Source organism: Cyphellophora europaea, assembly GCF_000365145.1.
Source record: "Cyphellophora europaea CBS 101466 unplaced genomic scaffold supercont1.2, whole genome shotgun sequence".
NCBI lineage: Eukaryota > Fungi > Ascomycota > Eurotiomycetes > Chaetothyriales > Cyphellophoraceae > Cyphellophora > Cyphellophora europaea.
The window spans coordinates 2387611-2402473 of record NW_008481808.1 but is presented as its reverse complement, the minus strand read 5'-3'; the positions used below and the strand labels follow the sequence as shown (position 1 = coordinate 2402473).

The following is a 14863-nucleotide window of genomic DNA, read 5'->3' as shown; positions in this document are numbered from 1 at the left end:
GAAAGCTTGGCAGCCGTCATGAGACAAAGTCTGAATCCTGCAGCCCTCTCCCACGTGAGAGCCTGCAAAACCTGAGCCACCTGGGCCTCAAGGTAACAACACTAAGCCTGTGACTAGAGCCTGGAGGGCTAGTCCTTGCGGCCCTAACCCATGCCAGCCCACAACCGCCACGCCTTAGCGATGCTGCTTTGCTGCCGCGGGCGGAGTGGAGCTACCAAGCTTCTTTCTTGCGGGCCCTGGATCAAACTTTCCTCGGTCACCACGCCCTCTGGAAGGCTGAGAGAAGCTGTCGAGTCGAGCCCCGGTAATCCAATTAATATCGCGCTTACCCTCGCCTGCCATCGCTCCTGGGTTCTTCACGCGCTCTTCACCCGTGTCGTACACCTTCGTCTGTATACCCCAAAGCACCACCACCCAAGGCGACAGTTCTTGAGAAGCATTGAGTCTGCCCAACGTCGTTGCACCCACCCCAAGCGACCCTTTGCGACCCTTTAGCCAAGGCGACCTCCCCATCCACGACTTCCCCGCTCCCAGTGCATGCATTCATAATGTCGCACGCTCAATTCGACTACGCGTCGCCACAGAATCCACACCATAGCAATGGCGGTGTTTTTAATGAGGGCGCCATGTATGAATCTAAGAAGAACAGGGATGGTCGAGCGAGCATCACCCACGGCGGCGAAGTTGCCAATGCCGACGAGCTGCTCAATGTCCTGGGCTATCAGTCCGAGCTCGTTCGCTCACGGTCGACCTTCCAGGTAGCTTTCATGTCCTTCGTCCTGGCCTCGGTACCGTACGGTTTGGCTACCACCCTCATCTACCCCATTGCAGGCGGTGGACCCGTTGCGGTCATTTGGGGTTGGTGCGGTGTTTGCGCCATCATCGGATGTCTCGCTGTCTCGCTTGGTGAGATTACCTCCGTATACCCTACAGCAGGTGGTGTCTACTATCAAACATTTATGCTCTCACCGCCCAGTATTCGCAGAATCACTGCCTGGATCTGTGGCTGGGCTTATGCGCTTGGTAACATCATCATCACCTTGTCCGTCAACTTTGGCACCACGCTCTTCTTCATTGGCTGCATCAACATCTTCCAGGATTCTGAAGGTAATGGTATCTGGGCTCCGGAGACGTATCAATACTACCTCCTGTTCCTTGCCATCACTATCACCTGCAACTTGATCACTGCCCTTGGCAACAGATTCCTGCCTCTGCTTGATGTAAGTCTGCGTCACAAAAGTAAAGTCCCCTGCCACTAAGACCTCGTCTAGACCATGGCCATCTACATGACTTTCGCCGGCGTCTTCGCGATCCTCATCTGTACACTTGCCATCGCCAACAATGGCCGCAACAGCGCTAGCTTCGCCTTCGGCAACTTTACAGCCTCAACTGGGTGGGTCGATGGCTGGTCGTTCATGATCGGGCTTCTTCACGCTGCGTACGCCACGTCTGCGACCGGCATGATCCTCAGCATGTGTGAAGAGACCCAGCACCCGGCCACCCAGGTTCCCAAGGCCATGTGTGGCGCTTTGTTCCTCAACTGGCTCTGCGGCTTCCTCTTCCTGGTGCCTCTAATGTTCGTCCTGCCGGCCCTCGAGGATGTTATCAATGATCCCAATGCACAGCCTCTGCCTTTCATTCTCCGAGATGCCATTGGTAACGAGGGCGGCGCGTTCGCACTTACAGTACCCATCCTCGTACTCAGCATCCTTTGCGGCACCGCCTGTACGACTGCCTCATCCCGCTGCATCTGGGCTTTCTCGCGCGACGGTGCGATGCCCGGATCTGGTATCTGGAAGAAGGTCAACACCAAGCTCGATATGCCCTTGAATGCCATGCTTCTCTGCACGACCGTCGAAGTCTTGCTAGGCCTTATCTACTTCGGGTCTACCGCGGCTTTCAATGCCTTTTCTGGCTCTGGTGTGATCTTCTTGACGATCGCGTACGTTATGCCTATAGCAGTGAACCTGTTCACTGGCCGCAAGCATCTAAAGGCTGGCGCCTGGAATTTTGGCATCATCGGTCTGATTTGCAACGTTGTTGCCGTCGGTACGTCCACTCCTACGCCGGTCCCAATCCCTAAGCTTTTGCTAATGTTTCTTCAGCATGGTCCATCCTTATTACCCCACTGTTTAGCTTCCCCTTCTTCAATCCCGTGACCGCAGAGACCATGAACTATGCGTCGGTCGTGTTTGTGGGTGGTACCTTGGCTTCCATCATCTGGTATCTCGTTTGGGGCCGGAAGCACTACAGAGGCCCTCCTACTCAGGATGACGACATTCTGCGGCGGCGTAGCTCTATCATTGAGCAATGAGAAGCGGAGATGGAGGTCTTAGCCCCTTTACTGTAGCTAGGTGCGCATAGCTAAGCTTCAGCTTCGTACGAGTGGGCGCCCGTATTGTACATCTGAAGCCAGGATAGCTATTGGTATTTCTTGTGTGAGGCATATCGACAAACCACCATTTGGCTATCTCAAGAGCGTACAAGCTGTCCATCATTGTCTAGGATTTCCAGTCTCGCTTTGCATATACAAATCCTACTCGCTGACTTACAAGCACGTATCCCTGTAGATGGTTCTGCGACGTTTGTGACGGGGAAATCTACCTCTGTACTGTTCTGCCAAGCGGCGGGGGGTCGATGGACCGCAAGCACCTGCCGCATCGGACTGGCTTATCAAGATAGTGACAAGTGCTGCAGTTTTCAACAACCATGAGGTCAGATGCGACTTCAGACTATGCAGCTAGCCATTGCAAGTCAAGCTGGGAGCTCCAGCCACAGATGTCCAACGTGACTCTACCTCTTTACAGCTGGGTACTGACCCTTTAGACCCTCGGAAAGTGTGCACAACCTCTCGAGCCAGGCTACGTGATATTCTTGAAGAGCTACCACGGTCAAATTGATCTGATCAGAGCCCACATCATGTTGTGCCGAACCGGGCTCAGTGCTCTGATGGCCATATTATGGCAAGCTCGTCTATCCCTCGCACAGCTCCTCCTGCCTGGTACTACAGCCTCGTTGTTTCCGTTGCTTGAGAATGCGGAATCCTCAAGCCTCTTTCCCATGGCACCATGTGGATCATTCGGACTCGAGGAGGCCTCCATAGACGATATGCAGGCGGCCATGGGCAACGGTAGTCTCAGCTCAGTCCAGCTTACTCTTTGCTATCTCCAGCGGACCTATCAGACGCAGGACTATCTCAGAAGCGTCATTCAATTCAATCCAGACGTTCTCGCCATTGCATCTGCCATGGACGCGGAGAGAGCTAACGGTACCGTGAGAGGCCCCCTGCATGGCATCCCCTTTACCGTCAAAGATAACATCGCCTCCAAGGACAATATGGAGACCACGGCGGGGAGCCTGGCGCTCCTGGGCAGTATCGTGCCGCGAGATGCTCACGTCGTGGCGAAGCTTCGCGCAGCTGGCGCTGTTCTGCTCGGCAAAGCTGGATGTTCGGAGTGGGCTGATATGCGTTCGAACAATTATTCGGAAGGGTATTCACCAAGAGGTGGACAAGTGCGGTCGCCGTACAACCTGACCACGAACCCCGGCGGAAGCAGTTCGGGAAGTGCGGCAGGCGTTGCCGCCAACGCAATTGCTTTCTCGCTTGGGACTGAGACAGATGGCAGTGTGATCAATCCCGCCGAGCGGAACGCTGTTGTTGGCATCAAACCGACGGTGGGGCTGACGTCGAGGGCCGGTGTAGTGCCGGAGAGCGAGCACCAGGATTCCGTCGGTACCTTTGGTAAGACAGTGCGAGACGCGGTATATGCTCTGGACGCGATCTACGGACCAGACGACCGGGATAACTATACATCGGCACAGCAGTCACCTGATGGAGGGTACGTGCAGTTGCTGTCTGGGACGGAAGCCCTCAGTGGAGCAACTTTTGGGCTTCCCTGGGAGTCGTTTTGGATTTACGCCGACGAAGAGCAGCAAGAGACTTTGCTGTCGTTAATGCAGCTTGTGCAATTGGCTGGGGCTACAGTCATCAATGGCACCGAGATCCTCGACTTTGAGACCCTTGTCAGTCCGGACGGGTGGGACTGGGACTATGGCTCCACGCGAGGATATCCCAATGAGAGTGAGTATACCGTTGTGGCGACTGACTTCTACAACAACATCAAAACGTACCTCTCGGAGCTCGAGAACACAAACATTCGGACTCTCGAAGACATTGTCGATTTCCAGTATGCAAACGATGGCAGCGAAGGCGGACATCCCTGGCCAAGTGGCATTCCGGCGTTTTACTCAGGGCAAGATGGCTTCCTGGCGTCTCTGGACACCATGGGCGAGCACGATGAGGAGTATTTCCAGGCTCTGTCCTTTACTCAGAGCAAGACCAGGGCGGGAATTGATTCAGCCCTCGGTCTGTTGGACTCTGCAAGTCCAAAGCTGAACGGTCTGCTTGTGCCCCCTGACGTGGGACAAACATATCAGATCGCAGCCCAAGCCGGTTATCCAATGATAACGCTCCCGGCTGGAACGCACTCGGAGACAGGCATGCCGTTTGGAATCGCCATCATGCAGACAGCGTGGAAGGAGGATGAGCTGATCAAATATGGTAGTGCTATTGAGCACTTGCAATTGACGACAGCGGGCAATGAGATGAAGAGGACTCTACCGAACTGGTACGGCTACCTGGAGCCCGTGATACCCGTCAGGAATGTATGATGGTGCTGGAAGGCCAGGCAGCAATAAATAGAAATTGTATGTAGTTGCTCAGGGGCACAGGCGCCGGCCCTCCGCCTTAGCCGGGCCAAAGAGGCGCCGGTCTTGGCCGCTGCTGCATGATGACGCTGACCCGTGGATTGCTTGATTGCCTGCTGGCAGAACTGACTGGAGACTGCCTGGAGGCCAATTTCATCTGCACCGGTCCGCTTGGAAACCCGACTTCATCCCACGACGTGTCTGCAAAAGTTGCAGGCTAAGGCTCTCTGTCTTTCATTTAGCAGCCAGCAGCGACCACGTCGTCAAACGTAGGGTGGTCATTCTTGACGACGTAACATCACCTTGCGGACATTTCATCTGCCGGCGCTCTCCGCACCTCAGCAGCCTAGACACCTGCTCCGCGGCCCGATCGCGCAATCGTCGTTCGCGCTGAACCTCGCACCCGGTTCATAGCCATAGGAAACATGGCGAAACCAAAAAGCGTCAAGTTCCAACACCGCGCCAACGGCGGCGGTGCCGATGCCAGGCGACCGAGCTCTTCAACCGATGCATCCTCCGAACCCGCAAGCCCGCGCCGGGAGATCCGCGATGCCTTGACAGACGAGAAGAAACCTGCAGCGTCAGAATACGAGAAGAAGAAGCAGACGTTTATCACGCGTACGATATGGACCCTGATCATGATCGCGGGCTTTTTTGGATTGCTGGCCGCTGGCCATGTCGCGATTTTGGGCGTCATCACGGTGGTCCAGATCATCTCGTTCAAAGAGGTCATCGCCATCGCGCAAGTGCCTCAGAAGAAGAAAGCACTCCCGCTTACAAGATCGCTGAACTGGTACTTTTTCGCTGTGACCATGTACTATCTCTATGGCGAGAGCGTGCTGTACTACTTCAAGCACATCCTGCTGGTGGACAAGGTTCTGCTGCCGTTTGCAACTCACCATCGCTTCATTAGCTTCATGGTCTACCTCATGGGTGAGTAGACTTGCCCTTCCACCGGACCGAGACACTGACATCGAGTAGGATTCGTCTTCTTCGTGGGCTCTCTCAAGAAGGGCTCTTACAAGTTCCAATTCCGCCAGTTTGCATGGACGCACATGGCGTTGTTCCTCATTGTCTTCCAGGCACATTTCATGATGAATAACGTCTTTGAAGGACTGATCTGGCTCTTCCTTCCCGTCTCACTAGTCATTACGAATGACATCTTTGCCTACATCTGTGGCATTACCTTCGGCCGCACACCCCTCATTCAGCTGTCTCCCAAGAAGACAGTTGAAGGTTTTGTGGGAGCATGGATCTGCACCGTCATCATAGGCTACGGCCTGACCAACTTCCTCATCAAGTATCCCTACTTCACTTGTCCTGTCAGCGACCTGGGCGCAAATGCCTTCAGCGGCTTGACCTGCGAGCCGAATCCAGTGTTCATTGCGCGGCCATACCAGCTCCCAGAGTGGTCCCACATCGACCATACATTCTGGATCGAGCCCATCCAATTCCACATTTTTGTCCTGGCGACCTTTGCGTCCCTGATCGCGCCCTTTGGTGGTTTCTTCGCCTCCGGGCTGAAGCGGTCCTTCAACATCAAAGATTTCGGCGACAGCATCCCCGGCCACGGCGGCATGACCGACCGCATGGACTGCCAATTCATCATGGGAACCCTCGCCTACATGTACTACCAAAGCTTCATCGCTGTCTATAAGACAACGCCGGGCAGCATTATCGAATCTGCAATGTGGGGATTGACGCCCGAGGAGCAGATGGAGGTCATCAGAGGTCTGGGCAAGCACTTGTACAACCAAGGCATTGTCTCTGAAAAAGTGAGTGTGCATTGTTGAACGATACCCTTGACACTTTTTCTTCTTTTGACACCTGGTTTCTAACGACCAAGCAGGCACTTTCATGCATAGTCGATCAATTGACCCGGAGATGAAAGATAGGGGTTTGTTGAAACGTTGTAATTTTTGGAATCTGATCTTTCGCCCAAATCCCCCTTCGGCGTCAGCGTTTTCTTGCTTAAGTGCATGGCAGGCAAGCTGGCTGGCATAGCGTTGGAGTTCTGTGCGCGGACGCTGGATTTTGTTTCTTTTGGCAAAGTCTAGCAGCCGCCTTGCGAGGCCAGTCGATCAATGTTTCCATCGCACGCCAGCGAGCGGACAGCCAGGAAGGGATTGCTGGCCGCACATAATAAAAATTCCTTGATGATGATGATGATGACGACGACGATAATGACTTGGGGTTCCTGCCGTTTCATTCTCCCTTCCTGAACCAACCCCCTTTTCGTCTGTCTGTTAGCTTGCTTGGCCTGGTTGGCGGCAGCGGAGGCAGAGATCTCTGTGCCCGTCCCCCCGACCACCCACCCACCTCGATCGTAGCAGTAAGCAAAGCAAACCTCGCCGAGTCGCGTCGCGTCGTGCGTTGTAGAAGGAGAACTTTTTCGTTTCGAAAGTCTCAGATACATCATCAGTTTCTCAGCCTCGATCTCGCCCACCCCTCCCCCTCCCCCGTCCGCCGCGACCCTGGCCCCTCCCACCACGATCACCCCTCCCGCCATCGCCACGATGGCCCTGTCCGCGGCCCCGCTGCCCGCCTCCCTGCTGGTTCTGCTGCTGCTGTTGCTGCTCCTTGGCTTGCTCGATGATCTCGTCTGGCACCCGTAGGTATTTGATCTGTTTTGTTGATGTGAGCACAAAGATTAATTTTTCTCTTCCTTTCGACGCTCGCAAATTTCCCCCCAATGATAGAGGGGGAGTCTAGCTCCAGGGATAAGAGGGAGGGAGAGATAGATAGAGGAAAACAAACAAAAAGAAGGAGAAGAAAACCCTTACGTTGTTGCCCCTCACATACACCTCGGCCAGCTTGGTGAAGCGGTCCCCCTCGGGGCTCGTCTGCACGACTTCCTTGAGCGTCAGGTTCATCCAGGTGTCGCAGTTGACCAGGTGGCCGTTGAGCGTCTCGCCGTTCTTGAGCTCCACGAGCATGGGGCTGCCTTGGGCGGCGTTGAGGAGGCCGAGCGGCAACTGTAGGTCGAGGGGGGAAGATTTGTTAGGGTTCACGTTCACTTTTGTTTCTTTCGGTCCGCTTGAGGGTTTGGGTTGTGGGTGTGATAAGGCGGGGGGCGCTGGACTTACCATCGTGGGCAGGCGACGCTGTTGGGGGGAGAGATGTGTTTGGTTGTTGAAGAAATGGGGGTGGCTTCGATTGGTTTGCTAGATGACGAGAGAGAGAGTCTGAGATGGGGACTAGCGTGCCTTGTCGCCTTGGGCTTGGCGGCACGTGATTGCGAGGTTCGCCAAGAATTGCGGCGGATAGAATCTGGGCGGAAGCGGTCTATTGAAAGTGACGAGCATGTCGCAGCACCTTGAACGGGGAAAGCTGCCGCTCAGAGGCCTCGATAGCAGTACCACTCTCGGCTTGCGATTTCATGCATAAGGATTCTTGGAAGTACTCATCAACGCGTTGCTCCGTCATTGACTGACGCGAAGCACTCGTCCGAGGCGCGAGAAGACGTGGGAGTCTACGTATATGGTGCTGCAGCAGAACATTGAAATCAAGCGCAAATCGCACCGAACAAGCTTCTCTCGCTTGAGGACGATCAAACAGAGCTGTTTACTGAGAGCTCTTCCGAAACCGCTGGCGCACGTCACCCGAGGGGCTGTTCTCAGGTGGTGTGTTAGATGCGAGAGTCGGCTTCACGTCCCTGGGTTTAGCTGGCGCCTAGAAAGACTCCGTACGGCTGGTGTACCTCAGAGGCCCGAGATGGAGCAATGTCTCGGTCTTCCGGCCCCGCCCTGTTTCATGCGGCTTTCTCAAGAGGATATCGTGTAGTCTGAGATCATATTCTTTGCCCAATTCGGTGGGAGTCGAGCTTCAGGGGTTTGACTTGAATCCTGCAAGAACTCCAGCTGCGCGAAATCGTACTATTTGTGGTGTGCAAACAGTGCAAGTATGTCGAAGTCGCTGCCGTAAGGCTGAAACTACAACAAGAAAGGGAAAGTCGACACGAGAATCATATGAAATCCTCGTACTGCGTACCTGTCGCAAGACTCAAACCAAGGTCGGGAAAGCACCAAACCGGTGGCACTAGCCCGAAGACGTTACAGATGCATGCTAAGGCTTGACTGTTGAGGCTGTGTACAGTGCCACTACTGCGCCGTTGCAATTGTGACTGGCGCATTGAGTGGAGATGCCTCGGTCCCTTGACTTGGTTAAAGGCAGCTGCACAGATTGACGGCCATGGTGGGAGCACGTGTAATCTGCGCCGAGAATTTCCACGGAGGTTTCTGGTGATGGTTGGTCCAGCTGCACGGCGACGTCAACCCAAGCCGCTCCAGAAGTCCAGACGCAGATAGACGGAGAAGATGGGGATCGATGGTGCCCCTGTTGATCTAGCCTAGTGTAAGCGAGATCAGGCGTCATTGAATACCGTCGCAATATTTCTGGAATCAAGGCATCCATATCTCAGCATCAGCCTGGTACGATGTAAGAAACATAAGTTCTGAACTGATGTCGTGTGAGCGCTCGAGGTCCGTTGACTTGCACGACCCTGCTGCCCCTTTGTGAAAATCCCGTGGGGGGGCAAGATCCAGGCACTCAGGGGCGACCTATCGCGAATCGTATAAAATTTAGGAGCATGGAGTCATGGGCCCCTCAGAAGGAAGAACTGGCCAACCGGCACCTTGGCCCGCCAAGGCCGACACAGGCAATCGAAACTTGGTACGTCCAGGGTGGTAGGACACGTTTTTGTATTACAGTTTCCACGTTTCCATCTTGACTCTGCCGCATTTCCTCACATCCGTCATGTTTGGCGCACGGAGCCGATCAGCGACCGCCATGTCCCGCTAGATGGTGCGAACCTGGGCATTGCTCGGGAGAAACCCTGCTAGCGAGGTGTGGAATTCTGCGCTGCGTGCAAGAAAGCCGCGACACAAGTGGACAGCGTAGCGTGCTGCGCCGAGTACTACGTCGTCGGAATCGCCATGGCGGCGAGTGATGTGCGGCCATCACGCTGTCGCCCGCTGCAATAATGCTCCACGACTCCACGAGTGTCTGGGCTCGATGGCCCCAACGCCCCTTTGACAGCCATGGCTTGCTTCTAACTGATCTATCTTGTACGACCCCCCAGGCCCTTCTCGTATTTTGCTTGACGTTCGTTTTCCCTACCGGTACCACTCTATCATGTCCCGCAAACAGCAAAAGCTGGACGTCTTCACTCGTTCGCAGGTAGAGGACTTGATCAACAAGGGCCAACTCATCGTCATCTCGAATGATCAGGTACTCCGGTTAGACAAATGGGCCGACCGGCACCCAGGAGGACGCCTACCCATCTTGCACATGGTGGGCAAGGACGCCACCGATCCTTTGGCCGTGTAAGGACTCCGGTGGATGAAGAATGTGCGAATATATGCTGATGCTCTTCCGCGCAGCTACCATAGCGTCGACATCCTACAGCAGATGTGTCGGTACCGCATCGGTGTCATCAACGAGCCCTGGATCGATCTCGAGCCTCCTATTTCCCGAACATCCTTCAACCTAGAAACAACCGACGGAAGTCGTCCCTTTGTACCGGTGCTAGGGCAAGTCGCAGCGAAGACGAGCCCCAAAGACAAGCACGTGCAGAGTGTTGTAACAGACATCAGTCATGTCCCAGACACCTCTACTACTCCCCAACCCGAATGGCTTGAGCTCCGGTCCAACGTCACGAAGCAGATGAGAGAAGACAGCGACGACCACACCTACTCATCTGCTCTCGACCATCTGCGCCAGCTAGAGATCGACCTAGACCAGAGCGAGTATCCCGCAGCCGATGCGGCCACTCAACGAGCAATCTCACTCGAGTTCCGGGATCTACATCAAACGGTGCGAGAGCGAGGCTTGTACACATGTCGATTGTCGAATTATGCCAAAGAACTAGTGCGATATTCCACGCTCTTTTCCCTCTTCCTCGTGGCCTTCCGATATGGCTGGACTCTCACATCGGCAGTCTTCCTTGGGCTGTTCTGGCATCAGATCATGTTCTCCGCCCACGACGCTGGTCATCTATCCATCACGCACAACTTCAAGATTGATACTGCGATCGGCATCTTCATCGCAGACTTTTGTTGTGGCCTTTCGATGGGCTGGTGGAAGAGTAGCCACAATGTGCATCATCTAGTTCCAAACCACCCTGTACGTGCCTTCATCATTCTCCTGCATGATTATCTACTAACATAGCATAGGAGCACGACCCAGACATTCAGAATGTTCCCCTCTTCTCCACGTCGTCTACGTTCTGCAAATCTCTCCGCTCAACCTACTATGGCAGTATCTTTCCTTGGGATAAAGCCGCCGATATCATGGTACGCATCCAAGAATACACATACTACCCGGTCATGGGTCTTGCCCGATTCAATCTCTATTTCCTGTCGTGGGGCTACCTCATCTCCGACAAAGCCACCCGACTTCCCAGCAGTACGTGGACGCGACCCTTGGAAGGCTTCTGCATGCTCTGCTACTGGTATCTGTTCGGCTATCGCTTGGTTTGGCTATCGATCCCTTCCTGGCCTCTCCGCATAGGCTTTGTCCTCATCAGCCACATTGCAACCATGCCTTTACATGTTCAGATTACTCTATCTCATTGGGGTATGTCAACGACCGACCTTGGGTCTGCGGAATCCTTTGCGCAGAAACAATTACGGACGACCATGGATGTCAACTGTCCGGCTTGGCTGGACTTTATCCATGGCGGATTGCAATTTCAAGCAGTACATCACCTGTTCCCTCGCCTGCCCCGCCACAATCTGCGCGAGGCTCAGTCTCTGGTGAGAGACTTTTGTAAGCGTGTAGGAGTCAAGTACACGATCTTCAATTTTGTGGAGGGCAATGAGGTAGTCCTTGGACGTCTAGGAGAGATCTCCAAGCAGTTGGAGATATTAGCTCTATGCCAAAGAGATATGTCTCTCAACAAGGTCTAGGCGAAAAGATAGACGGTGCGAGTATCTCACTGCTGGTAAACAGACAACATGTTCCTGAGACGCCAGGCTAGGACAGTCTGAAGACAGTGTTGAGGTCTAGTTAATCTTTTGGGCACTATCCTATTTGGGACCCCGCAAACAAGCCTGTTCCTATAAGAGGAGTATGATGGATAGGACTAGGCGCCACGTGCAGTTCGGCGTCCAGGGGTGCATCTGCCAGTCATCGACAGTGTTTGAAGGTGCGGGCCTTCCGAGCGATCCGGCTTAGTCATTCGCATGAGGTTGATTGCTGGGCCATGGGGAGGGATGTGGGACCCACGGCGTAAAGGTTACACCGTTGAGGAGCGAGCGGCACACACCGAGGTTTTCTATTCTCCGGATATATAGATCATTATACAGGAGTATTCAAGGGGCCGACGAGGCTCTCCAACTGCACCACTCCCTGCGTTGGCCTGGCGAACACCGCTCTTTGCACTCTACTGAGCGGTATAGTGTGCGCTCTTAGCCGATCTGACACATGTGCAGCGAAGATTGGCACAGTGACATGAACGAAGAGCCACTGCACCCTGGCCTTGCTGAGTCTGTAGCACCGTCGTCAGAGATTCCACGAGTTGCTGTGTCTCGAGTAGGAAGAAGTGCAACTGCCCGATTGGGCTCGCATACAGAATGTAGCAAAACAGCTCTACTAGAAGTCACGTGATCATATCAACCGGCAACCGGGTCTTGCATTTGCACCTTCCACAGCTGCTGCCCGTCTTGAAAACATGCTATCGAGATCCCACAGTCACCAAATGGTTCCATGTCTTGACGTCGTCCCTCTAACATCACTACAACATGCTCCGTCAGGGGCTGCCTTACGGACTCTTCGTTATGCCAAGTTGACGCGTATTCGGACCCGAAAATAAGCACAGCCTCCGCCGAGAAGACGCTATCGCCGAACCTCTCCAGGCACCCAGATTTCCACCCTTCTCTTTGGTGACCTCCGAGTGTCTTCGTTTCTTCCCTTTTACCTTGAGTCTCCATCAAGGCACCAGTATGTGCTCGTGAACACCGTGTCACGGTGTGTTTCTGAGTCGCCACTGTGGTGAATTGTTTCAGATTGTTGTCTTTAGAGTTGGTCCGAGGATCACCTGATTACTATGCACCCACTTCTCCTCTACTCGTCGGTTCTGGTTGGCGTTGTTTCCGCGGTTCACAAATCCTCGTCTCCTTCTGATGTTGTCAATGTTACTTCTGTTGCTGGTACAATAGGTTAGTTGCTTTCTGGCTCGGTGTACATACACGCTGATCGGCATAGATTCCGACCATGTCTCTGTGGTGGTTCCCATTGCCTACGAGCACGACACCGAACCGCTGGTAAATCCATTAATGTTACCACTACTGCGAAAGCCACTAAGCTTTGTCCTAGGTCATCAAGCTCGATGTTGGCTCTGCAGACCGTGAATGTCTCGATATAAACCTTGGGATTAACAATGCGAAGTTAACTTTGGCGTCCCCATCTCAACAACCTACCCAGTTCTCCTCGCCCCGTGGAGATGGATCTTTCGCTTGGCTCGAGGCTTCCGGCAGCCTCACATGTCTCGAAGGCGATGTGTCTTTGGTCGTCCTTACTATCTCAAATCCCGACATTGATTCCGCTGCGCTGACTGAACTTGCATTTTCATACCGCCAAACGGGCCAGCCGTCCATACTCAGACTGTCTCATGGTCCTGCTCTAGATGCTTATACTTCTACGTCGCAGGCTGTCCTAGATTCATGGCGGTCACCGTCCGACGAACTCAAGCTCACTGTCGTACCCGGTGATTATGACAACCTATCTCATGACATGCCCCCCGGCCTCGAGGCCGAGCTTCTGAAACTGGACCTCCTGAAAGCCCACGCTGCCGATATCGAAAAGGAGATCAAGGCTGTGCAAGCTTCCATTATGTCGATCTGGAAGGCCCAGTTTTCTACTTGTGATACCATCCGGTGCTACGTCAAGACTGCATGGAAAAAGGCCCCCACGCTTGCGCACCTGCTCGCCACTCATGTTTCTCATCATACTCACATCAATTCCGACTTCTTCAAAAACGAGACTCACATGAATTGCACTGCTGAGGTAAAAAAGGTGGTTGAGCAGCACGAGAACCAAGCCCTCCTTGTCGACTTCAGTGAGGATGCTGAAACTACGGAAGAGGCTGATGACGATGCAGTGCAGGCTGTAGAGGTCGAGACCGAAGTGGAGACCACCGAAGTGGAGACCACCGAAGAAGCTTCTGAAGTCAAAGACAAGGAAGATCAACAGGAAGAACAAGGCGGCAATGGTCGCCCTCAGTGGCACCATGGCCCTCCCGGCAACGGAAGGCGACCTCCATGGGCTCGTCCAGGTGGCAGACCCCCATGGGCAGGTGGCAGACCTCCATGGGCACGGCCAAACAGCAGACGCCCGTGGGCAGGTGGCAGACCTCCATGGGCAACCGAAGAGAATCACACTCCCGCAGCAAGCCCGCCTTCCGACAGCGCGCACCCACACTCACAGAGTCATTTCCAGCCTTTTGCGCTAACGCCCCAAGATCAGTTCAAAATTGCCTTCTTCATTGCTGCCGCTCTCATTATTGGCGTGGGGGCTCTAACCTTCGGCTGTTGTATCTGCATCCGCCGCAAGTGTATCTTCCTGCGCGACCCGCGTCGCAAAGCCGACTGCGCAGCTCGCCGTGAAGAACGCAGAACGCGTGCTCTCTATCGCAAAGCGGCATGCAAGTACCGCGTGCGAACCTTCTTCCAACGCTTCCGACGGCCGTTCGCATCCTCGGACTACGAAGAGAAGCGCGAGCTCATCCTCAACCAGGAAAGCGAGTCGGCCGACGTGGTCCGACCGCAAATCAACGGCCTCCGTAACACGCACCTGCTGGTACGTGAAATGATGCGTGCCGAGGAGGGCTCGTCGAGCTTCCAGCACCAGCGGACTGAGGGGCGAGCTCCAGCGGAGCTTGAGGCGGCAGAGCGTGCCAGTATCCGGTCCGAAACTCTTCCTGCTTATTCGCTTCCGCCGCCAAGTTACGCAAATGATCTAGGCAGCGACTTCAGCGTTGTCGACGGCTTCACAGGCTACACGCCAAGTGTCACGGACGGCACCCCGGACGACACCACCCAGAGCAGTGTCGTGGACTGTAGCCCACGGCTCAGCTTTGACACCCAGCGGACAGAGACAACGCGGAGTCGCGAGTGAACTGGAAGACGCAGCATCTCGACATCGATTGCCTGCTTGT

General features: G+C 54.4%; 6 protein-coding genes across 6 annotated transcripts; 5 read left to right on the top strand and 1 right to left on the bottom strand.

Moving 5' to 3' along the window:
- Positions 1-548: 548 nt before the first annotated feature.
- On the top strand, positions 549-2314 carry HMPREF1541_02416 (uncharacterized protein; the record flags this gene model as incomplete). Its single annotated transcript, XM_008716771.1, has 3 exons — positions 549-1220; positions 1272-2049; positions 2106-2314. The coding sequence occupies 3 exons, from the start codon at positions 549-551 to the stop codon at positions 2312-2314; spliced, it is 1659 nt and encodes a 552-aa protein (XP_008714993.1).
- A 746-nt stretch (positions 2315-3060) lies between these two features.
- HMPREF1541_02415 (uncharacterized protein) lies at positions 3061-4671 on the top strand (the record flags this gene model as incomplete). Its single annotated transcript, XM_008716770.1, has 1 exon — positions 3061-4671. The coding sequence occupies one exon, from the start codon at positions 3061-3063 to the stop codon at positions 4669-4671; it is 1611 nt and encodes a 536-aa protein (XP_008714992.1).
- Positions 4672-5132: 461 nt separating this feature from the next.
- On the top strand, positions 5133-6500 carry HMPREF1541_02414 (uncharacterized protein; the record flags this gene model as incomplete). The annotated part of the gene is made up of 2 exons (XM_008716769.1): positions 5133-5640; positions 5689-6500. 2 exons carry the CDS (start codon positions 5133-5135, stop codon positions 6498-6500), a joined length of 1320 nt encoding a protein of 439 aa, XP_008714991.1.
- Positions 6501-7133: 633 nt separating this feature from the next.
- Positions 7134-7796, bottom strand: HMPREF1541_02413 (uncharacterized protein; the record flags this gene model as incomplete). Its single annotated transcript, XM_008716768.1, has 2 exons — positions 7134-7331; positions 7491-7796. The coding sequence occupies 2 exons, from the start codon at positions 7794-7796 to the stop codon at positions 7134-7136; spliced, it is 504 nt and encodes a 167-aa protein (XP_008714990.1).
- A 2044-nt stretch (positions 7797-9840) lies between these two features.
- Positions 9841-11615, top strand: HMPREF1541_02412 (uncharacterized protein; the record flags this gene model as incomplete). The annotated part of the gene is made up of 3 exons (XM_008716767.1): positions 9841-10031; positions 10089-10830; positions 10881-11615. 3 exons carry the CDS (start codon positions 9841-9843, stop codon positions 11613-11615), a joined length of 1668 nt encoding a protein of 555 aa, XP_008714989.1.
- A 1825-nt stretch (positions 11616-13440) lies between these two features.
- On the top strand, positions 13441-14823 carry HMPREF1541_02411 (uncharacterized protein; the record flags this gene model as incomplete). The annotated part of the gene is made up of 1 exon (XM_008716766.1): positions 13441-14823. One exon carries the CDS (start codon positions 13441-13443, stop codon positions 14821-14823), a length of 1383 nt encoding a protein of 460 aa, XP_008714988.1.
- Between the last annotated feature and the right edge of the window lie 40 nt (positions 14824-14863).